The sequence below is a fragment of the Watersipora subatra genome, chromosome 1 (genome assembly GCF_963576615.1).
Source record: "Watersipora subatra chromosome 1, tzWatSuba1.1, whole genome shotgun sequence".
Lineage (NCBI taxonomy): Eukaryota > Metazoa > Bryozoa > Gymnolaemata > Cheilostomatida > Watersiporidae > Watersipora > Watersipora subatra.
Genome location: NC_088708.1, coordinates 50,955,175 through 50,983,007, shown reverse-complemented (window position 1 = coordinate 50,983,007; position 27,833 = coordinate 50,955,175). Strand labels below are relative to the sequence as shown.

The 27,833-nt window shown below is 35.4% G+C and overlaps 1 protein-coding gene across 1 annotated transcript in view; it reads right to left on the bottom strand.

Moving 5' to 3' along the window:
* LOC137385841 (FAS-associated factor 2-like) overlaps positions 1 to 27,390 on the bottom strand; it is a 29,350-nt gene extending 1,960 nt beyond the window's left edge. The window contains exons 1-12 of the mRNA XM_068072415.1: positions 27,324 to 27,390; positions 26,995 to 27,063; positions 24,449 to 24,594; positions 21,118 to 21,254; positions 17,651 to 17,680; positions 16,376 to 16,476; positions 15,861 to 16,038; positions 15,578 to 15,676; positions 13,846 to 13,924; positions 11,745 to 11,826; positions 10,396 to 10,485; positions 8,533 to 8,676 (exon numbers count right to left, since the gene is read on the bottom strand). Coding sequence (XP_067928516.1) covers positions 8,533 to 8,676; positions 10,396 to 10,485; positions 11,745 to 11,826; positions 13,846 to 13,924; positions 15,578 to 15,676; positions 15,861 to 16,038; positions 16,376 to 16,476; positions 17,651 to 17,680; positions 21,118 to 21,254; positions 24,449 to 24,594; positions 26,995 to 27,063; positions 27,324 to 27,383 — 1,215 coding nt within the window. The 5' untranslated portion in view covers positions 27,384 to 27,390. The remainder of the gene's footprint in view (positions 1 to 8,532; positions 8,677 to 10,395; positions 10,486 to 11,744; positions 11,827 to 13,845; positions 13,925 to 15,577; positions 15,677 to 15,860; positions 16,039 to 16,375; positions 16,477 to 17,650; positions 17,681 to 21,117; positions 21,255 to 24,448; positions 24,595 to 26,994; positions 27,064 to 27,323) is intronic.
* Positions 27,391 to 27,833: the final 443 nt, after the last annotated feature.

Here is a 27,833-nt window from a genome sequence, read left to right as displayed (position 1 = left end):
TTTTGCCATCAATATGACTTACTGTTTACATGATACTGGTTTATCCAAGGGTAGATTTTCTTGTTGTACATAGTACATTTATGTAATAAGAAGTGAATTCTTCCATTCCATGCTTGCTTAGTATATTTAGTTATTGTAATTGTAACACATTGCACTATTTGATATCTGTTGTCATCTGCACTATTTAATATTGAGCATTATTGTATGCCTATGGTTTGTTTGAAATTTTAGGTGAGGCTAGTTTATTTGACAAATACACGGCTGACATCCTTTTCACGGCTATAATTGTACTATTGCAGGGGATAGCAGTAGATATCTGTTGATTAGCAAGCAATTCTTGCAGCTGCTATAGCGAAAAAGCTCATTGGTCTAGTGCCTAGTGAAGTTTAATAGTGAAGTGCCTAGTGCATTTATGATTTTACACTGCACTAGTGCTAGTGCAATGTCTAGTGCACGAGAATTTTTACTATTGCAGTGCCTAGTGCATTTTTGACTTCACTTTTCGATGCACTAGTGCTAGTGCAGTGCCTAGTGCACAAGAATTTCTGCTAGTGCAGTGCCTAGTGCATTTTATATTATTACTATGCCATGCACTAGTGCTAGTGCAGTGCCTAGTGCACAAGAATTTCTGCTAGTGCAGTGCCTAGTGCATTTTATATTATTACTATGCCATGCACTAGTGCTAGTGCAGTGCCTAGTGCACAAGAATTTCTGCTAGTGCAGTGCCTAGTGCATTTTATATTATTACTATGCCATGCACTAGTGCTAGTGCAGTGCCTAGTGCACCTTACTGTCGTCTAGCCAGCAAATAGTGCAGTGCGCTCAATACTCACTAGTGGCCCCAAGCCTGCACGTAAAACAAAAATGACCAAATATAAAATAATTACACATTTAAAATAGTGCATACACAGGGTACCATTTTTGGAAAAACCATAACTTTACATTAAAATCCATTATAAGCCACTTCAGGTTGGTTCAACACAACTGTACAGCCATTGCAACATAGCTACCAGTAGAATAACACTGTTTTTCTGAATTAACTGCATGTATAGGCACTGAAGTCTGTTCCAAAGAAAAGAGTGAATAAATGTAACATTTGTCAGATTTTGCAACAGAAAATCAAAAACAATGAAAAATCTTGAGAATTTTCATGTATTATAACCAATGATGTCAAATATTTTACTTTTTTTACGGTCACTTTACCAATAGGCTTGAAAAAACAACTATTCAAAATTAATGGCGCTTTTAGCTGCTAGAAAAACCAATTTTCTAATTATGTAGACACTATGTTAAACAAAATACTATTAATATTGTACTTTATGTAAAAGTGTGCTAGAAATAGAGTTATGAGACACATTTTAGAGGTTATCACAGGTCTGTTTTGCAACAGTAAATTCCAGAAATACTGACGGACGCTGAGGTGACAGGGCAAAAACCGAGAATACTTGATGTTCAAAAAGCAGAATAATTTGTTTAATTTCTACAAGTGTTACATCACCATCGAGAAAAGAATATTTTATACTGTGATATTTCTCCTCCAGCATAGATTTCTATCTAATATAGTATAATACGTCATAGAAGGCTGCATCACAGTTCAACAGGGTTCAGTAACATAAACAAAATCTCTTTATGAGACTGGTTACACTCCAATGAAATGCCAAATACATAGCTGATGGGCAGCTGCAGCCAAGACATCCATTCATGGACTAAACAATATACCTTTCATTGATATGTAACGCACAACCTAGTTACCGACCCCCTTCTGAGTGCAGTGTTCATGATAAACGTGACTAACCAATACCTTTCAAGTTAAGGCAGTTAGTATGAACCCGACAGACACTAGCTGTCCATTAACAATTGTTGATGTATAAATTATACAACGGTTAATAAATGTGATACTATAGCAACATAGTAAACACCACTTTATAGCATCAACATTTTATTCATGAAGTCTTTGATCTATACATTAGAGTACAATACATGCAGTACAACTCTTTTCTAATGGACAGCAAGCAGTATTTGTGCAGTGGCGGTCAAACCTATTACGCAGTGTGCAATGCTGGATGCAACTGGAATGTTGCTAGGGTGCATTTCATAGTCCTAGACGCAGTATGAACCTTGCACTACACCGTACGTATATACATGCATAGCGCATTTTCATTAAAACTTATAACAAAAACAAGTATTGAGTCGAGTTTGATGCAACTGCAACACAATTGCAAGGCAGGATTGCTGCTCAAACTTAAGCATGTGTGATTGCAAACAAATTGATTACAATGAGCATGTTGTATATGGTTTAAATATAAACCTATTATGTTTTTAATCCCACGACCAAACACGAGCGAAGCGATTGTTTGGGAGCTTTATGATAAATGCATATGCGCACACAACTCCCGAAAAATTATCCGTCAACGGCCGTGACCAAACTCTTGTACCGAAATCACATAAAAAATTTATCCATTTTTGTGTAGAGTCGTTTAAGTATGATAATGATACCAAACACATAAAAACCTATTTAAATATTTTACCAAGTCTTTTAAAAGTTGACACAATATCCTAAAACTTACCCATCTGATCGGATTATACATCAATAGATTAATTTGGCCTAAAATCGCCATTACAACTTGACAAGCGGTTTTTAATCAAAATTAAGACCGGCCAACGAAACGCCGATAAGGCTGTGCGACAGAGAGTAGAACCATTAAGTCGTGCGCATTTCACGAGAGAAAACGTGCACATTTCACCAGTGTATGGCATTGTCCAATTGCCGAAGGTTTCTGTAATTAACGTAGAAGTATTGAAAAGTAATCGTTTCTTTTTTGCCGATTCTACTGGACTCTGACATTTTGGACACTTATAATGAGTACTTTGGTATTCCAACTGATGTCCAAAGCAGTGAAAGTAAAGGAAATGACGATGATATTTTTCTAACGATTCTTATAAGATTATTATAAGATTTAGTTATAAGAATAATCATTCGAATTTACAAGATCGAAGTATATAGTGACCGATGGTGTGCAATATGTTACTGTTATTATTTTTCTAAAGATTTTGTTGATGATACTGCGGCTGTGCCTAATATCGCAGTACTGCCAAGCCGTTTTTAATATCTGCAAAATTAAGTAATAGGCCTACATTCTCCTATAGATATACATCTATTTCTATTACAACCAGCTAAAATATGTTTAGATTTTTAAAATCAGCATAACCTTTTAGATATAAATACATAAATATAGATAAATATTACTACTTCTTGATATTGGTTGCTATGACCAATGATATACAACCCACCCAGCCTGTGTATATTACACAGCAGCTTGCCATTTTACTTCTAATATTGCATTTCTATTGCAGGGGAGAGATATAAACATATAATCTTTTCCTTTCATTATAGCTGTTTGTTGTACATAATAACACCCAGTACATTACAGCTACCATTGCGGTTCTCCTATTGCACTGCAGTGCCATTTGACTGCTAATATTGCATTTCTCAATTGGTAGTACCCTTTCTTTTTCATTACCACTTTGGTCGTGGGCTGTATGACAGGGGAATTTCTAGTATACAAATACTGTACATATTAAAAATTAGTACCAAAATAGTATGCTAACCTTAGTAACAATAGTTGCCTATAATAACTTTAGTATATTTAGTGTAATTATTGGTTATGATCTGCATTAAAATGTAACATTGCAATGCCCTATTTGCAGTACGTAATGTAAAGAGCTACTCCCTTTAAGATAGACATATGTATAACGTAAACTTTGAATTCACTTTAAATAAGTTTAGCTAACTAAACACACACTTAAAGCCAAGTTTTAGGATGTAGTTTTAACTATTTTACTGAATTTTAACTTTTTTATCACTAAGGTTTTATCACCTATTAGTTTTTAGCTTAGTTTTAAAAATAATTTTAGCCGATTTCATCCCTTTTTCAACCTAAATTGGCAAGAAAGCCCGAATTGACGCTGTTTTTGTAATGAAGTAGATGTTTGTTTAGAGTTATAGAGTTATCTCCCCCTAGAGTGATAACAACTTGAGCGTTTCCGGTGCCAACAAGGAGCGTTTAGGCCACACCCCTTTTTTGTGCTCGTCAATCATTGTGATTGACTACCCTAGGACACTTATATTTCGCTAGTATTTAGTTTCGTGAGTAGCACACAGAGTAAAATTTCGCTGCAACTTAATTTCGCAGCTCTGATGAGTGCGAAAATATAGTGATGTGAAAATAAATACAGTGGAACAAACAAATTAGATTCCTCAGGTCCGGTCCTCTAGTAAAAAAAGTTTTTATATTTGCGACTAGTTTGTATTTGTAACCCGCAGGTATAAATGTATGGCAGAAATCGATAATTCAACGTGATCGCTTGCTGCCATTTGTTTCTTTGATTATCAATGACGTCTCGGTCCTTTCCGTCGTGACCGATATGGTACCAATATTAGATCTCAAGTATTTATAGCAAGCGATGGCCATGGCACGTTTTGAGTTCACAATATTTCAAATTTAAAAAAAATCAAATACAGTACATGTCTCATAAAAAAGAAAATAGATAACAACCAACATCAAAACCAGAACTGTATAACATAGTTGGACCTGGTGAGGGTTGTTATCGTTTTTGGTTGGCAGTAAAATTCATCACTACAATAAGTATTATTTAATTGTATGACTTCACCTACCAGACTTTCATCCTCATCAGTTACAAATTCGGTGACTAAACTGATGTCATCATCTTCGTTTGTCTTGGCTTTTCCAAAAAAACTTGTTATCTTAATTTGCTTTGCCATGCTGCTCATTCGGTGTATTAACGAATTTACTAGAAATTTCCCAATGAGCTCAATCACGCACAAAATTATCTGCATTTCTAATATCGCGATTTTGTTGTGGATATCAATGAACTACAGGGCCGTATTCCCTAGGACAGCTGGCCGGCTAAGACGCCCCAACTTTTTAGGAATTTCATAGTCCAACGGCTATAGAAAGGTTTTTATCGCTGTAGAATATCACTTTATTCGAAGCCATAGATACAAACATCAACTTTTAGTAGTTCTTAGGCGTCATTATTATCTTCATCAGCGGCAAAATATTCTTGTTAACGACTTTTCTAAAGGTTTGCAAAATATCAAGTTTTAGCAAACAACTGCTTGCCCATATCCTACTGAATGAACTTGAAATAAAATCGGCAAAAATGATCTTTGTTAAAACGCTTAAAAGAAAAAGATGTCTTCTTTCTGAGCTTTTTAACTGCATACAAGTTTTGCCTGTTTTAATTTTAAAACGTTTTGTCAGTCACATCAGCTAAAACAAAGCAAATCTCAAAAAATAGAAAAATGTTGATACTTGCCAATAAAATTTTTTAAAACTTCACGTGAGAGGCCCGGCTGAGGCCCTACATAAGAGAAACCTGTTGGGAGCTTACAGCACCCCCCCTCCTTCTCCACACCCCAGATGTTCATAACTAGTCGTCTAACATTAGCCCCCCCAACTTGCAACCAGTGAATACAGGCCTGTGTAGAACATAGCTATTTAATTTCGAATTTTCGCTAGTTCGTTATGATAGTTTAGTTTCGCGCATGAATTTTTCGCGTGATGATGACTCCGCGAAAACGCGAAAGTTAGATGCCGCGAATACTTAAGTGTCCTAGGGTAGATCAATAACATCAGCCATGAGAATGGTTAAACAAGGATCATGAATTTCCAGTTAATATAGTAATTAATGCTCATATTAAAGAAATGATGATTATAGTTTATTACTTTAATATATGCTTATTATTTAAAGCAATTCCATACCTACATGACTTGCGAAGGCACTGAGTAGATAGTGTTAAAGGTTGACTTGCAACAAAATTCACATTACAGTTATTTGGTATCAAAAGATTCACCATGTCTTACTCTGTTGTGTTGTAGATGACAAATATGTGGAAAAGTGATTACGAGCTCTTAAAAGCTCAAAAACGAAAAGTCGCCGTAGACTTTATTTTCTTTATTTATTTAGACTCTTTATTTCTCTGGCGGAGTAATGAAATTTATTTATTGTCTTGTCACAGATGTTCTCACGTGAATTGAAAGGCCAATAAAAAGCTCAATATAAAACTTATCGTAGCACTAGTTTATGACAAACACTTCGGGTTTTAACGAAGACCCCGTATCAAATATAGATGCTCGCTACTTTACCGTTTTGTTTCAGCCTGGTCTAATTGGCTAGTCGTAATTTGGTCATGTGACCCAATACTGCGCAAATAATTTTTGCAGCCCTTTTCGATTATCACAGGTGACCAACAGGCTCGTCATGATTATCAGACAATGATATGTACTCCTTCGAGGTAAGGCTAAAATATTAAATGAATTTTTACGGCAAGTTATAAGATATCACTGCTAAAAGTGACAGCATTTACAATGACGATAAAACAGACACGTAAGAACAATAGACATGGTTTTATTGAATGCGTGAAGTATATTTGTGAAAATATTTCGACGAATAAGGTTGCATGAAAGTGTAAACAGAAACCATTTTTCACAATTACGTCACATTTGAGCCGTTTTGGAAAGTGAATCCAAACTACGGCGGTCTCGTGTGGCTGCGATTAACTGTTCGTTTTTGAGCTTTTAAGAACTTGTAATCACATTCCCACATATTTGGCACCTACAACACAACAGAGTAAGACATGGTGAATCTTTTGATATCAAATAACTGTAATGTGAATTTTGTTGCAAGTCAACCTTTATGTAAGTGAGTTAATGCAATCAGTTACTCATAGATAAGATAGATAATCATACTTGAGTTGTATTACATTAGTATGATGGAAAGCTAATCGACTGCCATCAACTATGAGCTGTACTACCCGGCGTTGCTCGAGTAATAAAAAAGTCTCGGGACAGAAAATTTATTTTTATATAACATTTATCATTCTAACTTTTAAACTTCATATCATGAGAAAATATTTTTAAGCAGTTCAAATGAATTAAGAGGAAAAAGAAAACACCTGTAAAGGTTTTCAGGCTTTTTCAAACTTTTAAATTTCATATCATGAAAGAAGTTTTTTGTTGAAATAAATTAGGAAGAAAAATGAAACTGCAAATGTGTATAAATGTAAATGTGAAATAATTAGCAAGTAATGGCTAAATATAATCTGTTTAGCTATGATTACAATAAAAAATTATTTAATAAATAAAGTAATAAAAAAGTCTATTTTATTTTTATATCATTATAACTTAGTAAAATTAAGTATCATTTATTTTTATTTAACATATAACAACATTTGCGACTTTAACTTTCAAAATTTTTGTTTGCTTACATCAAGCAAGGATGTACATTAACTAGTGGACATCTTTGCTTCAAGCTAGTCTATGTATTTGATTGATATGTATTGAAATCTAATATTACATGCAAGGGTTGTTTGTGGACTGTGGTGTCAATGAATCATTCTATCACCATACAATGTCAATACTTTCGGTTGATGGAAGTCGATTAGCTTCCCATCACACCAATGTAATACAATCCAGTATGACTATGTATCTATCTTGTTTATGAGTAACTGATTGCATTAACTGCTTAACACTATCTATTCAGTGCCTTTGCAAGTCTTGTAGGTATTGAATTGCTTTAAATAATAAGCATATATTAGAGTAATAAACTATAATCATCATTTCTTTAATATGAGCAATAATTACTAACTTAACTGTGGAAATTCATGATCATTGTTTAACCATTCTCATGGCTGATGTCATTGATCTAGTCAATCACTACGATTGACTAGCAAAAAAAGGGGCGTGGCCTAAATGCTCCTTGTTGGCACCGGAAACGCCGGTGTTGTTGAAGGCACTGCTATCACTCTAAGGGGAGATAACTCTATGCCACTGAGCTTCTGTTTGAAGAGACCGCAACTCCAACTTTGCTACTGATTTTAAAGGGAAAATATTATCGTTTCACACACGAGAATGGGTGAACTGAGAGAAATTGGTCATACCTCTTTCAGGCGTTGTGAAAATGTTTTCGGCGAACAGCATTTCTGTGTCTTTGTTATTTTGACGTACGTAATAAGAACACCGACTACTAAATTTGAACCGGGCGAAATTTTTGTTGAATTCGTGTGGTGAAATAATATTCGTATGGCGAGGTGAAAAAATCATCATGTTCCACTTTGAACGATGAAAAAATCGTAAATCTGTGTATAAATCTCAGTGTTTGTTTTTTTTGCTTTTTGGTAAACCCTGCGTCCAGTATTGACCAGCATGGTAAATCCAGCAATGAAATATCCACACTGCGCTGGATTTGATCTCGAGACCTCCAGATCTTCTGGCAGCAAACTTAACATTAAGCTACAAGGAATGCTATGCTTCATTAGGCAAATAGTGTTGACATTGGCTAAGTAATGATTGTTAAGCTGTGGGTATCGTTTACTAAAGGTCTAGCTGTCTAGTTAAGTTACTCAAATTCATTAGGTAATTATTCTATTTGGCATTCGGCTAATTCTACTATAAAGCTCTTGTAGAAGACGAACACAGCAAATGCTGAACCATAGACTGACACTCTCACCTTCAGCGAATCTGTTTTGAGAAATCGTCTTTCTATTCTTGCGCTAGAGGGAAGTTTTAGCAATATTTTCACGCATTCCGGATTATCAGAAGACGGTTCATCCGACATTTCCTCTCTCCATCGCACTTTCATCATTTCTCGATTCTATGAAAACAAATAATTACTTATGTAATACAAAGATTGAATCAAGGACATGATGTAGTTTTTATAGAGGTGTAGCCACGAACAACAAACAAAACTAAAGCCAAAATGAAGCTTCTAACATCAAAAATGTTGACTGGAGAAGGCAGCGTTGGCAAGAGCTTGATTATTGTGTCATGTCAAGTTGGTTCAGATGTTGCAATGGATGCTTGTGTTTGATTGAAAAATATATTAACAGCGATTTATATCTTTATTTTAGTCTTTGCTGCAATCTTAATATTACGTGTATGTAATACACATCTACCAACATGTACCAGCAGAAGCCTGAACATGAAAAAGATGAATTAACAAACTTATGCTATAAATAAATCAACTAAGGAGCGGGCAAATGAATAATGATCTTCTACATTTGCTCTGCGCTGTTGTTCGACCAGTCACACTAATAAGATCTTGTTTATAGTTATACCCTGTTGATGTTACATACAATATAAATATTCACATTTGAAAAACATAATGGCTCATTGTTTTTGGCAACGCATGCTGTATGAGTGGATAAACCCTAATCTAGTAACTGGTTCACTGCTTGCCACTGAAGCAGTGTGTCAGGTCACCTGAAGGCTTGCTTATACTCAAATGGATAACAAAACAACAACCAGTTTAAACTGTCAGAACACGCAGAGTGGATATTAACGATGCGATGACATAAACTTGACGGTACAAAAAGTTGAAAACTGAAAGATAATGATGACAATGATTTCATTACACAACGTCAATCGCTCTATCTGCTACACATACCAACTAGAAACAACGCCAGAGAATCCAAACTTCTATAATCACTGATAGCTGATTACATCTATGAGACACAAGCTTTACCCATCCCCGCCTCCCGTGACCCCCATTGCAGCATTAAGGTACAGCCACAATGTGCCGATTTTTTCACTGGTTTTAACCGAAATCACGAAATGAACGAAAAACAGAATTATTCGGCCGAAATTCCCAGAATTGTCAGAGCTGTGCATGCACACCAAAACCGTCGACGAAACGTTTTTAATTGGCTAAACAAATTATTAGCAAGCACAATTCTAGCAGCTTTGGTAATTTATATAGTCCAAGAGGCACATAATGCGACATGCACGAAAAGTACTAACACGATTTGCCAAAGTAATTACGATGCAACTGACTTGATTGCGCTAATGATGGCAACTCTTTCTACAACGGAACTTTTACTGCTAAAAAAGAAATTGTTATTATTAAAAAAGAAACGATTCGCAGCCTGCTGTCCGAACGATAAAGAATCAACAATACCGCAATCTAGGCAGTTGCATCGTATGTAGTATGTTGAATTATGCTGGTACTTTTATTGTGTGTTGTAATACGTGTCTTGGACTATACCAATCGCAAAAGCTGCTAAAATCACGATCGCTAACAATTTGTTCAACCAATCAAAAGCATTTCATCAACGATTTCGGTGTGCATGCACAGCTCTGACAATTCTGTGAATTTCGGCCGAATAATTCTGTGTTTTTCATGTATTTCGTGATTTCGGTCAGAACCAACGAAAAAAATCGGCACGCGTGGCGATACCTTTAATCCTGTTAATCACAAATATTTTATATAATAAATACAACCTGAGGCTATATACCCTGCATTCTATACTTTATATGCATCCATAAAAGCTTTAGGACTATCAACAAATTCGTTTGGTATCGACAATTCCTCTACCTGAATTTCCCTAACTCTCGCTTCCTCTTCTTGCTGCCTCATCTCCATCTCTGTTCTTTCTCTGTCACGCTCTGCTTGCCGCAACATTGCCTACAGACATACAACATCAAAAAATTCCTTCTCAAGGATCACACAAAGATCAAAACTTTATTAAAACCTAGTGAAACATTCAAGTTTATCGATGTTTCTTTCGTAATGGTCATATTATCAATAGCTCGGCATAGCTTTATGTAAATATCACTACGCTGATCACTTGATTAAACTTAAAACCAATTCCAGAAAATCCTTGGGTCTGATAAAAAGAGAATAGATAGACAAGGATAGACAACTCCACTCTTGTTTGTCACAAAACCCTCAAACAGAATAGTATTACTCTTGACAATAATTGTTTAAAAATACATCAAGTTTGAAAATTAATGCGATTTATAGCAGTGCTTGTGTACCTGGCATACACATGCTCTATTTTTAGCAGTGCTTGTGTACCTGGCATACACATGCTCTATTTATAGCAGTGCTTGTGTACCTGGCATACACATGCTCTATTTATAGCAGTGCTTGTGTACCTGGCATACACATGCTCTATTTAAATTCCTAATTATGAATCCAAATTTCAGTTTCACATTTCTCTCAATATGTTGCGCATGACAGAGAAAATTATGTTCAGGTAGCTGGAGTTTAACTACCTAAAACTGATAGACTGGTAAGTTCCATAGTGAAGCAGAGAGCCGAGGCTAACTAACTGAGTCTCAGTAGGTACTCCCAGTAAAGGAGATTGTGTTAAAGCAAAAGATGGTTATGACTGAGAGTTACAAGCCCTTTTCCCAAATGGTGACAAGAAGCCAAATGATTGGTGCAGGCTTCCATCACAATTGTGTCTTTTTAGCCATTTTGTGATTAACAGACATTTGTGACATTGAAAAGTACAATCTCCATTCTTACAATCTTCAAAGGTTCACTGCCTTACCAATTAAAAAATAGTAGATATTCTTGCCAGCCAATAAGTACTGCGTAATTCATAAAAAAATGCATAACTACTTAAAAGCATATTCAATTTCTTGATGATATAGTCCAGTTAAAAATGTTGATCATAGTTTATAAATGCTTCAGCATCAGAAATATAGGAGTATCTTAGGAAGCCACAAAACGGCAGAAAAGTATAATGTTGCAGGTATGTTGTTACGCCTTAGTTTAGGAGGACAAAAATGTTGAAATTGAAAGCATAGCACCTTAATAACCAAATAAAAACATAAGATAGAGATTTGTAAAAAGTGAATGTGTGGGACATCGAATCTCATTTAGAGGCAACAAACAGAGGAAATGGAATGGAAGAAAAACAAATGTAAACCAACCTTTTCTCTGTCCTGTCTTTCTGATTCTCTGTAAGCCTCATCTTGCTGTTCTCGAAGGGTCCTGGTCACTTCCCGTTCCTCTCTACAATATCATAAGTTGCATAATATGCAAAATAGCTCAAATACCTTTACTGATCTTAACACTTAACAACTTAAATGGATATAAAAATAACAGCTTTTTAGAAGGTTTGCTCACAACTTTAATAAATTGTAACTTCCACTTACACCTATTAGATCTATGAAATTATCTCCTCGGGATTTCCATAGAAGCTGATAAGCACACAATCGCTCATGTAAGTCCGATACAAAAAGATAGTTCTGAATACACCTAGGATACTTGCTGCTCTTCTCAAGTATATGAGCGAAAAACATCTGCCAATGACTTGGGTTAGACGACGAGCTATCATTCGGGTTACCACTAAGAATATAATGCGAACACGATTGCAATCTGAAAGTCCTACATAAACCCACAAAAATACGAAATCTGGAAGCATTCAGCTATTAAGAAGCAATCATAGAATTATATATCTTGCTTTACAGTATCTTTGCGAGTGTCAACTTTCACAAATAAATCGTGTAGAGTGTGTGTGTGCGCGAATAGAACTTCCCAGTTTACCAAAGCTGAACTGGGAAGTTTCTATTGTAAGATTGTATTCTTTTAGGATTCTATTTTTATTGCTGACATCGACCCACTTATTGCTAGGGGATATTTTAATCAATAGACTGTGTGCTCCGCATTTCTGCCTCCGCTACGACTCTGACGGCGTATTACTATATGTATCCAAATAAAGGCCACTACCGGTGGAGGGAATGCCTTGGAGTCGCATAGTGACAATAAAATTTACTGTACTGGTGTAAACTGTACTGTACTGCTGTTAACTGTACTGTACTGGTGTAAACTGTACTGGTGTAAACTGTACTGGTGTAAACTGTACTGGTGTAAACTGTACTGTACTGCTGTTAACTGTACTGTACTGGTGTAAACTGTACTGGTGTAAACTGTACTGGTGTAAACTGTACTGGTGTAAACTGTACTGGTGTAAACTGTACTGGTGTAAACTGTACTGGTGTAAACTGTACTGTACTGGTGTAAACTGTACTGGTGTAAACTGTACTGTACTGGTGTAAACTGTACTGCTGTAAACTGTACTGGTGTAAACTGTACTGTACTGGTATAAACTGTACTGCTGTAAACTGTACTGTACTGCTGTAAACTGTACTGGTGTAAACTGTACTGCTGTAAACTGTACTGTTGTAAACTGTACTGGTGTAAACTGTACTGCTGTAAACTGTACTGTACTGCTGTAAACTGTACTGTACTGGTGTACACTGTACTGCTGTAAACTGTACTGCTGTAAACTGTACTGGTGTAAACTGTACTGTACTGGTGTAAACTGTACTGCTGTAAACTGTACTGTACTGGTGTAAACTGTACTGGTGTAAACTGTACTGTACTGCTGTAAACTGTACTGCTGTAAACTGTACTGGTGTAAACTGTACTGGTGTAAACTGTACTGGTGTAAACTGTAACTGGTGTAAACTGTACTGGTGTAAACTGTACTGTACTGCTGTAAACTGTACTGCTGTAAACTGTACTGCTGTAAACTGTACTGTACTGGTGTAAACTGTACTGGTGTAAACTGTACTGTTGTAAACTGTACTGGTGTAAACTGTACTGCTGTAAACTGTACTGTTGTAAACTGTACTGGTATAAACTGTACTGGTGTAAACTGTACTGGTGTAAACTGTACTGGTGTAAACTGTACTGGTGTAAACTGTACTGCTGTAAACTGTACTGCTGTAAACTGTACTGACTCTGTAAACAATTAATTTTAAAGCAATAAGACGACTATGACTTTTGAACATAAGTTATCATAAATAAATGAAAAAGAAATTTAAGCGACTGCGAAATTAGCGATATAGTGAAGGGGCGATAGTTGCAGCCACAAAGTAGGAGAGATTACTGTATGGCAGAAAGTTAATGACATAACGACATACATGTGTTTACTCCAAGCACAACTGTCTCAATTGGATTTAACATGAGAAAAACCATTGTGGTATTTAGCGAGCTAATAAGTGGTCTGATGGGGAGTTATGTTACCTTTCAACTCTTGCAGCTAAGAGGAACATTTCACAATCGCCTTTTATAGTCTGTAAAGTGTTTAGGAGTTCATCTGGAGCTAAAAATGTATTTGCACGTAAATGTAGTGCCCGTCATAGAAAATAACACCCATGATACAGAATACATGATATGAAGTATGTGCCATGATACAGAATCAAAGAAATGAGGTAAAACAGAGATACATAGATATAATAAACCCATTATTATATCTATGCAGAGACATTAAAAATATTGGTTATCTTAGCCTAGGCTCACAGCAACAACAAGGACCCAAGCAAGGAACAAATAACGACAAGGCACATACATTGAATATTTCCATTCAAAAACTTATTCATAATTGGAGTCTTGCTTTGACATGATATCCATATACATATAATTGAAAACATACTGAAGAGTTGTCCACTCCAAATAGCTAATGGTTATTCACCATGATTAATGATGGTTAAGCGGATATCTGAATTTGAAACAGAATGATTCAATATATTATCTAGGTCTCGGCAAGGTAACTAATAGTTTTGACATATTAGTTAATATACGTATTAATCACTGATACGCAATAGCTTTCAGCTAGATGCTGTTTGCAATATGCCGTCACTTGTCTGTATGATTTCATTTGTCACTCAAGATTTTGTATAACTTGGATAGCTGCAAGCAACTCCTTCAACAAAAATTACAGTATTGCATCTGCTGTTTCTCTTAGAAAGCCCAGCAATACTGAAGGAATCTATTACGAGTACTTTAGTATATTATGCAGTTTATTATAATATATTAATATAACAGGACTTTATCAGCATTCTCCCACGATATTTGACAACCTAAACAAGTCCAGCAAACAAACAGATGTCGAGCAATCTCAAATAGCTAAAGAACATTGTATAATTTCAAAAGCTTGTCTAACAAGAATAATAACAAAAAACAAACCTGCTGCCCTTTGAGAGTTTGCTGCCTTCTGACAGCGGCAAACTGTTATACTTTGATATAAATTACTTAGTGTTGCAAAGGAGGCTGACACCAAAGCAAGATTTTCACTGTCAAAAGGTAATTTGCTATTAGTTTTCATATATTTATCTTCAATAGCATTAACTATTGGTTTAAGTTTTTCTTAAATAGCTGATTTCTCAACACGGATTACTTCCTCTGTACCATTCCCCAAACTTAATCCTACGATGCCATTAATGACATCTTTAGTCAGCGTTAAAACAAAACTAGTCTGTCATATACTTGTTTTTGTAAAAATTGAGTCAGTATACTTAGTGTAATACCTCAGCGTTAGCCATTTCCCTAAACCTATGACAAGTAAACAGCTTGGTTAGTTGAGTTGCCGCGTGCTTAAAAAAAGAGTTCAGCCTTTTAAAAAGTTTGTAAAAAAGAAATCAATGGAGCTCAATTTTTAATATGCAAGCAATAAATATTTGCTCAAACGACCAATTTCTGGTATGATACAATTGCGGACAGGAAACAGGTAAAATACCTACTCAAATTGTTTCAAATACAACATGTGTATATTTTATTCTAAAATAATTAAAAATTGTACAGGTGTAGATAATGAACTGACCCGGTGAACAGTTATCGGATCTGTTACTAGATATATATATATATATATAGTTACATATACCCTGTTACTAGAGATTACTGGCAGAAAGCTTGGTCAACAAAAAGCTCTCAAAGAGGCACTCACTAACAGTAATAATGTCAACAGGGCAGTACTTACCCATAAGTCCTTCAACCCGCGCTAGAACTGTCATACGATTATTCTTGAGGGCAACAATGGCAAGGAATGGATACGTATTTTCTCGATGGGCCTGCGATACTGCAAAATATAGCTAGAGATTAGGTAATCATAACTTTGTCAGAAAAACAATGTTTGATAACATGCCATTTTCATTAAAAGCCATAAATTTACCAAACAGCAAGTTTTGATAATAGTTAATTTAGGCGAATCGCCTGTTATAATGAATGCATGCACTTTGTTGAAGGTAATACCTAGCACCCACCTCTGTAACCTTCTCCGCTGTTTACATTGCATGCCCAGAATATAGAGTTTTCATTAATAAATTCTATGAGAGCAGCATCAGCGAGTGTCTGCCTGCAGAAAGTGTCTGTATCAGCGTGGTCATCGCCGTGAATGTAAACTATGAGGAATTTTAATGCTTGTTTTGCTTCATTTAATGCCTGAAAAAAATGCAGAGTTATTTTACCTCCTAAACTATATATACATTTATTGCATTTCCTGCGCAATATGTATGTACATTAACTGCACCTGCACTGTATAAAAAACGTATCACATCTGCACAATACACATACATGCAACACTCTGTACATCAAATGTATGCTTATTCCACCTTCTGCACTGTACTTTTTGCCGTGAAACAATTATTATTAGACGATTAATACCCCTTGACATAAATATTTTCCCACAGCTTTAGTAAGTGAAGCAACGGAGCAACATGATCAGAGTGAGAGACATACCGATAGAGCACCTTAGATGATGGAACTCAATGATACTAACCTGGCTGTAAGAGCCATGATAAAATGCTGGATGAATACTGCCATAAGTAATGTTATATTCTCTAATAAAGTTTTCAACGTCTCCCACAGGATCTGTAGTTCCTGTCAACATGACAAACGCAGTTCAAACAGATGATAGCATACAATATGTATGTTTCCATGATGCGCAGTGCTTCGGAGTTGCGCTATCTCCGAATCATGAAAACGGCGTCTTCGCACTGAAATCACTGCGCACTGATCAGTGCGAAGTCAGTGCAAATTCGCAGCAAGGAAACAGCGACTGCGCAGTGGCTGCGCATAGCTCTCATGCCGTGGAGGCGGATTCTTCGAGGGACATAAACTAGTACAAAGGTTGTCCTGCTAATCTGGTTTTTTTCTATTCTTCCAATCTTCTTTCACCTAAATTTAATTATGGTCTGCATTCACGAGGATGATGAGGTGATTACTTTCCTGGACTTTGTTATCGATGCCAACACTTTTCGAAAAATAGGTGGCAAGTCCTAAATTAACGTTTAAATAATATATTACTTGAAAATACTTATTAAAAATATATTACTTTGTAAAAAGTGTGTTAAGGTTTGTAAAACCTTGTGAATGTGTATTGTAAATAAAAGTATAATGATGACAGAATCATAAAAAGACCGTTTATGACGGTCAGTATCCGTGATCGATTCTATTTCTCCATCAGGCGATTCAATTTATACAATTTCTCTTCTCTGGCTAATTTGCTGAAAACCACTACGCAACATGGAAACGTACAATCCCCTCGACTTCGGAGGGGGCTGCTTCGCAGTACAGCGCACCATGGAAACATAGTGAATATATACATTTACGTCAGTCTAGTGAACCACAGCTAGAACAATAGTAGGAGTTTAGAACCACAGCTAACTTATTTGTTCGAAGTAAGATTGGCTCTGCAGAAGTAAAATGGCCACACCTTACTAGGAACAAAAGTAAGTTGTTTACAATCGCTCCAAATTTGCGATACTGCTCTGCTTTTGGTAAGATCAACTTTTCCTTCTTGGATAAAATTCTAGATGACTAGTGAAAGTACATTCTGAAAAAAAGTTTTAATGAAGAAAAATCCTTATTTCGTAAACAATCACAACAAAGTTTTTCTCAAAGCATTGACGAATGTTTAGTTAAAGCATAAAGAATAAGAGGATTTAACCTAGTTTCAAATTAAGCTTACGAGCTGGATTACGTTAAAATACTAAAGTTATCATTTTCCAAATCTCAACCACTACAATTAAAGACAAACTATGTACACACTTACCTCTCCTTGGGTCAGGACGAAATATGCCCACTACAAAAAAAATCACAGAGCCCATATATCTACATGACCATTATCACCAGAAATATAATCCTGTAACAGGTTAATAGAGAAATAAAATTCAACTTCATGTGCGTTTACCAGTCAGCTGATGATGACACACTGATGTGCAAAACATGCAAAGTACTGCAATGTTAAGTACTCCCAAATATATAGGTCATTGTGCATTAGGCAAGTCACTAGAATATAAAAAAATGCTAAAATCTCAAAGATAATGTAAAAAAGTAGTCATTACAATATAAATAAGTAATTATTGTATAAGTCATTATTGTACAAACAAATCATTACAAAAAATGGGTTACTGAAATATATCTAAGTCATTACAACTTAAGTAGGCCTACCAATATACAGTAAAACCTCTAGTTGAACGCTATGGCACTCTATTTTTCAATCCTCCTATAGTGGTGGTCAATTAGGGGTGGCATTTAAATAGAGGCTGGCATTGTATTTTTCAAATGGCTCGTCAGAATTTTGGGAAGATAAATTTAACCTTTCAACAGGCAAAGCGAATGTCGCCTATATTTTGCACTCGCCTTCAGACGAAACGACATTAACTCTTCTTAATGCAATAAATCTGCAAACTTTCCTCCAACTTATCAAAGATATCTAAATTGGGAAGCCGAGAAATATCTCTACCAGTTGATATCCATAGCTTGCAATTAACCTACGATGCGATGATACAATAGCCTGTGCCTACATTTGCAAATTGGTGGGTTCTCGATAGACTTTTCATTTCCTTCTAAATTTGAAGGCATATTTTTATCTGATAACTATATTTAATCAATGATATACAGCCCAAAAGGATAGCCGACGGCTATCATATGGGCGTGGTTTAATTATGGAGCTCTATTAGGATTGTGCTAGCCTGGGTTTCAAAGCAAACACAACTCTCGCGGGGCGGTCGCGTTGCCTTGTTAGGTTTTAGAAAACACGAATCGCTGTTATCGTTTCATTAGATTATTCAGCCAGTAGACCCCGCGGGTCACAATAGCAAACATTGAATTTCTGCAATGTAGGGGTAATACCTAACCAAAATAATGTATCTAATCAAAATAAAACATTTCAAATTACCTATTTTTAGTAAATTTAAAATTAGTAAAGGTCGTAGTATATGCCTAAAGTTGAATATAATTACCCTAACAACGGCATTTTTTTTCTAGTTTTTGATTAATATTTTGCCACCCCTAATATAAAATGACCAAGTCTTTCATCGGTTTCACATTGTTTTACCTTGCCAATAAGATGGGACAGCAGGCAAAGCTGTGCAGTGTAGTTTTCATACTCAAAATCTAAATGCAAAACCGAATTTGAGCTATTTTACGATTGTGACTATTAATATCACGAATGCTTGTGAATGGCAACTGACTGATCATAACGGTGACAATATTGGGATACTATATTTATTTGACAACAAAATGAATTCAACAGATAAGTAAAATAACCACTATAGTTCATAATATTCGTAAATTTACAAGGTGCTTTATTCAGCATATTTGTTTGTTTGGGTGCCGTGTCCGGGTTAATCCCAACAGAGCTTCATAATTAAACCCCGCCCATATGAGCGCCGTCGGCTATCCTTTGGGGCTGTATATCATTGATTTAATTAACACTGTAGAATAAAAGCTCATGGTACTTATTGATATATTTGCTAGAGTTTGCAGACTGGCTTTTTATGCGCAATAGAAGTGGAGTTAGGAGCATTGATCCATTATGTGCCGAGTTAAGATAACTGCAAGGATGCCATCAAATAATATGCTATAAATCTGCCAATTTATAAGTTATATAATAATAATCTATCAAATGCTACAAATATATGTTCAAGAACGAGTGACATAATCGAACCATACTTATAATACATGCAGAAACAAAAATTAAAATTTTTGACACAAAAATATTTGCATCGTTAGCTCGGCAGGTTGCGTTCTGATTATTGCTTTCGTATGAAACCATTTCATATTCTTCTGGCTGTTCAATACCTTCCACTGTGACTGCTGACCTCAACTCTTCTTCTGCACTACTGAACTAGTTAATATTAGCATCTAACCAACTTTTTAACAGAGCAACACTTTTACGCTTTGTCATTTGAAAAACTTTTTGCAAAAATAATGATAAATTTTTAGCCGCATGCACGCCAGTTATATTCTGAAAATAGCAGTACAGATTCCATTGTAATTATAAACCGTTTTTCATATACAGTGGAACCACAGTTCTCGAATGCTTTGGTTCTCGACCAAAGATTTTGAGATTTGTTCGCCTCGGATCTCGAACATAAATTGGTTCTCGACCAAACCGGAGCATGTGGATTTGGAATTGGAACAGCCTAGGAAACAACATGGAAACATTCGTTAACAAACAGAGAAGCAATTTACACTTCATAAATTTTTTACAAAAAGGAAGGAACTATCTGGGACGACATCTCCTTTAACGAAGAGATTTAGTAGGGAGATAACCCCTCTAGTCGAGTTACCCAAAATTGTTTTGGAAAAGGATTCTCCTTCAAAAATGTGAAGTAAACATGCCATTGCTGTTTAGATTTTCCTTTTCCTACGATTTTTGATGTAACTGATCTGTTGCATGTTTTTGCTGTTCCATTATCAATCTCTGCAACTTTTGGTATGTATCTTAACCTTTAATGTCTTTGATGTTTTAAGAGCAAAACATACGAAATTTTTTCTTTTGTTTTTTTTCATCATCATAGATAGAAAACCTTTTATTAAAATTAAACACGATCTTATATCTACCCGTTTTTATTTATAGTATGCAGTATTCGGTACAGTTTATGGTGTAAAATGTTAAAAAAATACTTTACCGAAGTTGTTTTCTCGCCTTGGATCGGATTGAAATTTACATACATTTATTTTAATGAGAAAAATTGTTTTGGATCTCGAACAACTCGGTTTTCGAACAACCTTCTTTATGTTCGAGAACCAAGGTTCCACTGTACAGAGAAGTATCAAGACTGCATTAAACAAGGAACTAATATTAGCCTGATACAATAATTAATTATTTCTATGGTGTTGCTTTCTAAAGAAAAAACCGTAAGCTTTGGAGTTAGAAAATGGACTTCAATACAAATACAACCACGACAGAAGAACCATGACATTTTTCTACTAATCTCTTGGTAGTATGGGTTCATAAAGATCAAAGAATGTTAAAGTGGCGGTCAAATAGAGGTGGCGTTTAATTAAAGGGTGGCGCTCTATTTTTTAACCCTTCTATGGTGGCGGTCAAATAGAGGTGGCGTTCAAATAAGAGGTTTTACGGTAAGTGCCATTATGATAAAAGTAGGTCATTACGATCTCTGTAGGCCATTACGATAGGTTTTAAAAACTAGAAACATATTTTATATGTAGATCACTGCAGCACTTGGACCATCTGTTCACTACAAAATATATAAGGAAATGACTTACAGATGAATGTGATGACATCATAAAGAGAACTAGATATGAATCTGAAAGGTAATATGATAAGTTGCATTCCCCATGTTGTGAGACTCCAATTTTCTGTACCAGCTGCGCTGCTGCTACCCTGTCGAGGCCTAAAAACTCTGAAACAGTGAAGAGAAAAGACAAGCTACATAGTGCGGAGAAATGACAAGCTACATAGTGCAGAGAAATGACAAGCTACATAGTGCGGAAAAATGACAAGCTACATAGTGCGGAGAAATGACAAGCTACATAGTGACGAGAAATGACAAGCTACATAGCGCGGAGAAATAACAAGCTACATAATGGGGAGAAATAACAAGCTACATAGTGCGGAGAAATAACAAGCTACATAATGGGGAGAAATAACAAGCTACATAGTGCGGAGAAATAACAAGCTACATAGTGAGGAGAAATGACAAGCTACATAGTGAGGAGAAATGACAAGCTACATAGTGAGGAGAAATGACAAGCTACATAGTGCAGAGAAATGACAAGCTACATAGTGAAGAGAAATGACAAGTTACATAGTGCTGAGAAATGACAAGTTACATAGTGCAGAGAAATGACAAGCTACATAGTGCGGAGAAATAACAAGCTACATAATGGGAAGAAATGACAAGCTACATAGTGCAGAGAAATGACAAGCTACATAGTGAGGAGAAATGACAAGTTACAGAGTGAGGAGAAATGACAAGCTACATAGTGGGGAGAAATGACAAGCTACATAGTGAGGAGAAATGACAAGCTACATAGCGAGGAGAAAAGACAAGCTACATAGCGAGGAGAAATGACAAGCTACATAGTGCGGAGAAATGACAAGCTACATAGTGAGGAGAAATGACATGCTACATAGCGCGGAGAAATAATAAGCTACATAATGGGGAGAAATAACAAGCTACATAGTGCGGAGAAATAACAAGCTACATAATGGGGAAAAATAACAAGCTACATAGCGCGGAGAAATAACAAGCTACATAGTGAGGAGAAATGACAAGCTACATAGTGAGGAGAAATGACAAGCTACATAGTGAGGAGAAATGACAAGCTACATAGTGCAGAGAAATGACAAGCTACATAGTGAAGAGAAATGACAAGTTACAGAGTGCAGAGATTCTCACTTGGTGCCTTGATTACTTAAACCATAACTGTCACGTACAACTTTTATCGTATTTGCTAGGTAAATCAGACTTGCTGATTCCGATTTTGTACTCAAAATAAAGATTGGTCCACCAGCTTTCAGATTATTGAAGGCTTTTTTACAGCGTTTTAATATCAGTCTCGAAAACAACACGATCGGCACAACAAGCTCCGCCCATAAATACGTGACGTAACCTAGCTTTTTAGGAACAGAATTTAGGAAGGTTTAGACCGATCTAGAATAGTAGAGATGGGTGTTTTAAAATCCATTATTATCTAAATTCAGTCTTAAAAATAATATCAGTCTTTTCTGAAAGGTAAATAAGCTAATTCACATTGCATATTTAAAAATGAGCTCAAAAAAGCGCAATAACAACGCTAGCTTGTGATAAAATCGCGCTTTTTTGAGCTCATTTTTCTAGGTGTTCAGCCCATTTAGACATCATGTAACAAGCTACGAGCAATTTTAAATAGTTTATTTACCTTTCATAAAAGACTGAAATTATTTTACAGGCTGGATTTAGTTAATGACGGGTTTTAAGACACCCATCTCTATTATTCTAAATCGAACTAAACATTCCTAAATTCCGTTCCTAAAAAGCTAGGTTACGTCACATATTTATGGGCGGAGCTTGTTGGGCCGATCGTGTTGTTTTCGAGACCGATATTAAAACGCTGTAAAAAAGCCCTCAATACTCTGAAAGTTAGTGGACCAATCTTTATTTTGAGTACAAAACCGGAATCAGTGTGTCTGATTTACTTAGAAAATACGATAAAAGTTGTACGCGACAGTTATGGTTTAATATCTTTAGATATCGAATGGATTACAATGTATAATAAAGCTCTTGTCATTAAAGCAATGGTGATGCACGGTTTCCACCAAAAAAACTGAGAGAATATTATTGATTGTAAGTAGTTATAAACACGTGTCAAATTGTTCAATGCGCTCCAGTCACAGTGAGAGTGAAAGAATGTAGGATGACTGAGAGACAAGGTTGCAGGAGGCTGTCTAGCTTGGACAATAGTAAATGAGAAAAAAAGAATGTATTATAATAAGACACTTAGGCTTTAAGATACCTATAATTGTACAGCTCGTCCTTGTATGGTAATCATATTATACATACATACGTACGTAAGTACATACGTACGTACATACATCAACAACTACGGTTTTATTTAAATAATGTCAAAAGCAACAACGATAAACACACGATGGGATAAAATTTAGTAGAGAAAAAAATGCATTTCAGAGAATTCTATAAAAAGCTAAACGTGAAAAACTAAATTACAAGTAAGAAACTACATAATAAAGTAATAGCTGGTAAAGATATGTTTCTGTTATCGATATACCTTAGAGCAGCTATGGCCAAATGGCGGATCTAGATCCGGATGTGGATCTCTGTAGTTTTTTTGTGGATCTTTCAAGATGGCGATTCAAAATATTTTTGAGGCACTTTTTCTTTAATTTGATTTAAAAAGGTTTTTTAAAACTTTTCTTAGAGTTTTTGTAAATGCATAGTTTTCAGCAATGAATTTTGTGAAAAAACAATCATAGAATACGACTTACAAATATACTCCTCTTTATGAATTTTAAGATGTGATGTCAGTAGCAGGAAACCGTGTTTTGATAGTATTGTGATGTCAAAGCCCACTAATCATTTTTCTCACTGATATCAGACATGTTTATTGCAGCACATTCATTCAGTGATTTTTAGTCAAATTATGAACAGAAACAAAGTTTTTTAAAATCGAATATAACGCTTTTTGTAAGATGTGCCCAAATAATTGCATGTTTATGTATAGTAAAAAAGAAAAATGCACATCTTCAGCTCATTGTGGATCTTTAATTTGCCAGATTTGGCTGTAGCGGATCATGGCCAAAATCATTTGGCCATCCCTGCCTTAGAGGAACAAAAATAGGTGTAGATGTGGCAATAAGCAGGTTTGAATGTAAAGGAGAGGAGGGTGAGATGTAACTTACTCTTACTTAAAATATATCAAATGAAACTAATTTATTTTATTAATCTTTTCATCAAATAAAAAAATTGTTACATTTTATTTTCGGTTTTCATGAGTACATAATAGTTTCAGAATGAGATGAGCTAATAGCGCAAGAATTAGATACGCCATCATGACACAGTAATATCCACCAACACAAGTGGTAATTGTGTGTTACCTCTGATTTGATCTAAGATTACGAACTGTAGTGGGTAGTGCCACAGGCACTCGCCTTCTCAACTCTGGCTCTGGTGCAACAGGTGGGCTTTCATTATATACACCTGACACACCCTCTCGTTCATTAAACGTGTCATGAACTGCCCGCTAAAAAATCAACTTATTTTATTGACAAACATGAAAAGTAACAAAACCTGCAGCATTGATATTGATGCAAATGCTTGAAAATCTTGAAGTTTACGTATCAGTTGCAGACACAAACACTGATAAAACTCACTAAAAGAATGGCAACAAATACCTGTGGAATGTTTCGGACTAATGCTTTGTGTATAAACGAACTTGCAGAAATATGGTAGAAGAGAAATAACAGATGCATCTGTGTTTGGTCAACTATGTAGATTCCCAATAAACATAAAAATACTGATTGCACTTTATTCATTTTCAGCACAAGATGCTCTTGTTTGAGATTGATTTACGAGTGAGGGGGCAATAAACAACAACAATATACAGTCAAACATGGATAACTCGCCCACGGATAGCTCGAACACATGGTTAATTCGAACGGTTTCTTTGGTCCGTTCCCACGTAATGATAAATTGCTATAGATAACTCGAATTCAACACTGTGAATTCGAACTGTTTTTTGCCCAACGGCTACCGAAACGGTTGTTATCGCTTTAGAAAATCACTTTATTCCAAGCCATAGAGGTAAACCTCATATTTTCGTAATTCATAAGCGTCATTATTACAACTATCGGCAAAATATTTTTGTCAACGACTTTTCTAAAGGTTTGGTGAAATTTGATTTGTACCAAACATCCGCTTAGCTATCGCCCTTCGGAAGCAAAGAAAGTGGTATTCGTTAAGAGCAACACTCCGAGGCAGTTCAATTAGAAGTTTTACGAGGTTTTACGGTACATTGTATACCACTCTATCACTCACGCTTTTTAAACGGATACTTATTGAACGTACATGTATTCTGGGTTTAGGTCAAACGATGAATAGTTTTCCGACGTTGATTCTGTGTTGAATCAACGTCGGAATGTTGAATGTTTAAAACGTCTTAAAAATGGTTGTAATTAAACGTATACGTTGTCTTAGCTAAAAAACTATTCATCGTTTGACCTAAACATAGAATATGTGTGTACATTCAATAAGTATCCATTCAAAAAGCGTGAATGATATACAATGTACCATAACATCTCGTAAAACTTCTAATTGAACTGCCTCGGAGTGTTGCTCTTAACGAATCCCAGGTAAAGTAAGGTAATATTTGCACAAACTTCAAGAAAATTGGCAAAATTGATCGTGGGTAAAACGCTCAAAAGAAAAAGATGTCTTTTCTTTTGAGCATTTCAACAACGATCAAGTTTTGCCAATGTCAATCTAAAAAAACGTCCTGGCAATAACATCACCTCAAACAACAAACCAATCTCAAGTGATAGAAAAATCTCTATACTTTTTGATAAAAACGTTTTAAACTTTACATTAGAAGCATTTAATTTGAAACAAGCCATTTGAGCTTTTGATTTATATTATAGTTTGTATATGTACTTGTATCTACTAATAAATAAGTAAATACATGGACTTGTGACAGTGCTCTGATAATTTGAACGCTCTGATAATTCGAACGCTTTCGCTCGGTCTCGTGAAGTTCGAGTTATCCATGTTTGACTGTATATATATATATATATGGACAAACATATTCTCACTTGTAACAGATACATGAAGGCTCCTGGTGTAAGTTTCACCTGGGCAAGCAACCTTTCAGATAACTCTTCAAGCAATTAAAACTGTTGAAACCAAAATTTTGCTTTAGCTAGAATCATTATTTTGTGTACTCATACTTGGCAGATTTTCAAAGTCAACGGGTAGAATTTTTTTCTTGAACAAAAATAGAGCAATGCTAGTAGCTGCACATATTACTACTCTCACAAATCATTAATGATCCAGGCATCACCATAATAAAATAACATGTACGTAGTACTTTTAATGCCAAGTGAATAGCACAGCCTAATACAACTACCTACGAGACATAGGTCTACATTCATTCAACAGAACGGCCTGCAGTAGCCTGAAAGCTTATCCACAAAGGGTCAGCTTCAGTCTCGATACAGCCACAGTGTCATTATCTTCAACCATATAATAGAAACATTGACCAACATCTTGGCTAAAAGTTAGTTGACACTTGACAGCAAAACGGGATAGGCTAACCACTAAAAATAACTAGCCCTCGTGATCCAAACTTCTCGGCTCACTGCTGCACAACCCAATTTACATTGTATATTTATTAATCACGATCTGTGAAACCCACAAAAAGACTCAGAAGACGGTAAATAAAGAAGGAATACACAAAACCTAATTGTATAATATATAACGTCCGTATGTTACATCATATGAATTTTTATAGCACGAAAGCAAATGAAATAACCACTCGAAAACTGGGAGGATAGTCGAATAACGATAACACCGATGTCGAATAAAACTAATTAATTTTAACATGTTACTGTAGCTTATAGATTACCGTTTTAAACGACTTTCAGCTCACCTCTAAATCCCATCCGTGCTCTACCAATTTGTTACGACAAGCATCTAGATCTTCTATTCCAGTAAGTTCCTAAAATAATTAATAAGCTAACCATAAAACCAAAATATGCCATTAAACGATCAAGTTTACATTTTCAAATAAAAATGTGCATTAAGAGTAACTGGCAAATCTACGAATTGACGCAATACGAATAGTAAAATGATAATAGCAAATAACAAGGCAATATTTACTGAACGTACGGCTGTTTGTTAAAAGTATCTGATTATTTACACTGTTTTATAATAATTTGTGCAAATAATTGTTTTGACACAAAGACAAACTGGTGCTACCTGAAATTGAGTTATTTTGGCAACTTCATCATCATCTCTATTTTCCTCATTTTCTGCCATTTTATAGTAGTCGGTATATATATTTAAAAATAGTGGGACGAATGCTCAAGCCCCGTAAGACCCGTTGTTGATGCATAATTTGAAACTGTGCTCGTTCAACCGGATCGTGTAATAACTTTAAACAATTTTTTTTACGTGAGATGATTTTTTTAAACTTTCATTTACAAATATTTAAAACTTTACGGTAACATGTAAATATTCTAAGAAAATTTATCAATTACAACAAGAGAGAACAACTTTCACTCAAACGAGCTACGTGTATTTGGCTGCCGAACAAGCGCGAGATAAAAAGAAATGGGTAGACTCTACCCATTTCCTTTACCCGGTAGGGCGTTGAAAAAAGAAAGGGTTCAGCATACACTTATTCGTAATCATTCATAAAAATATTTTTTACATTGTAAAAAAATACTAATTTCATTTTCCTTTTAAAACATTGTAATGTTATAAAAT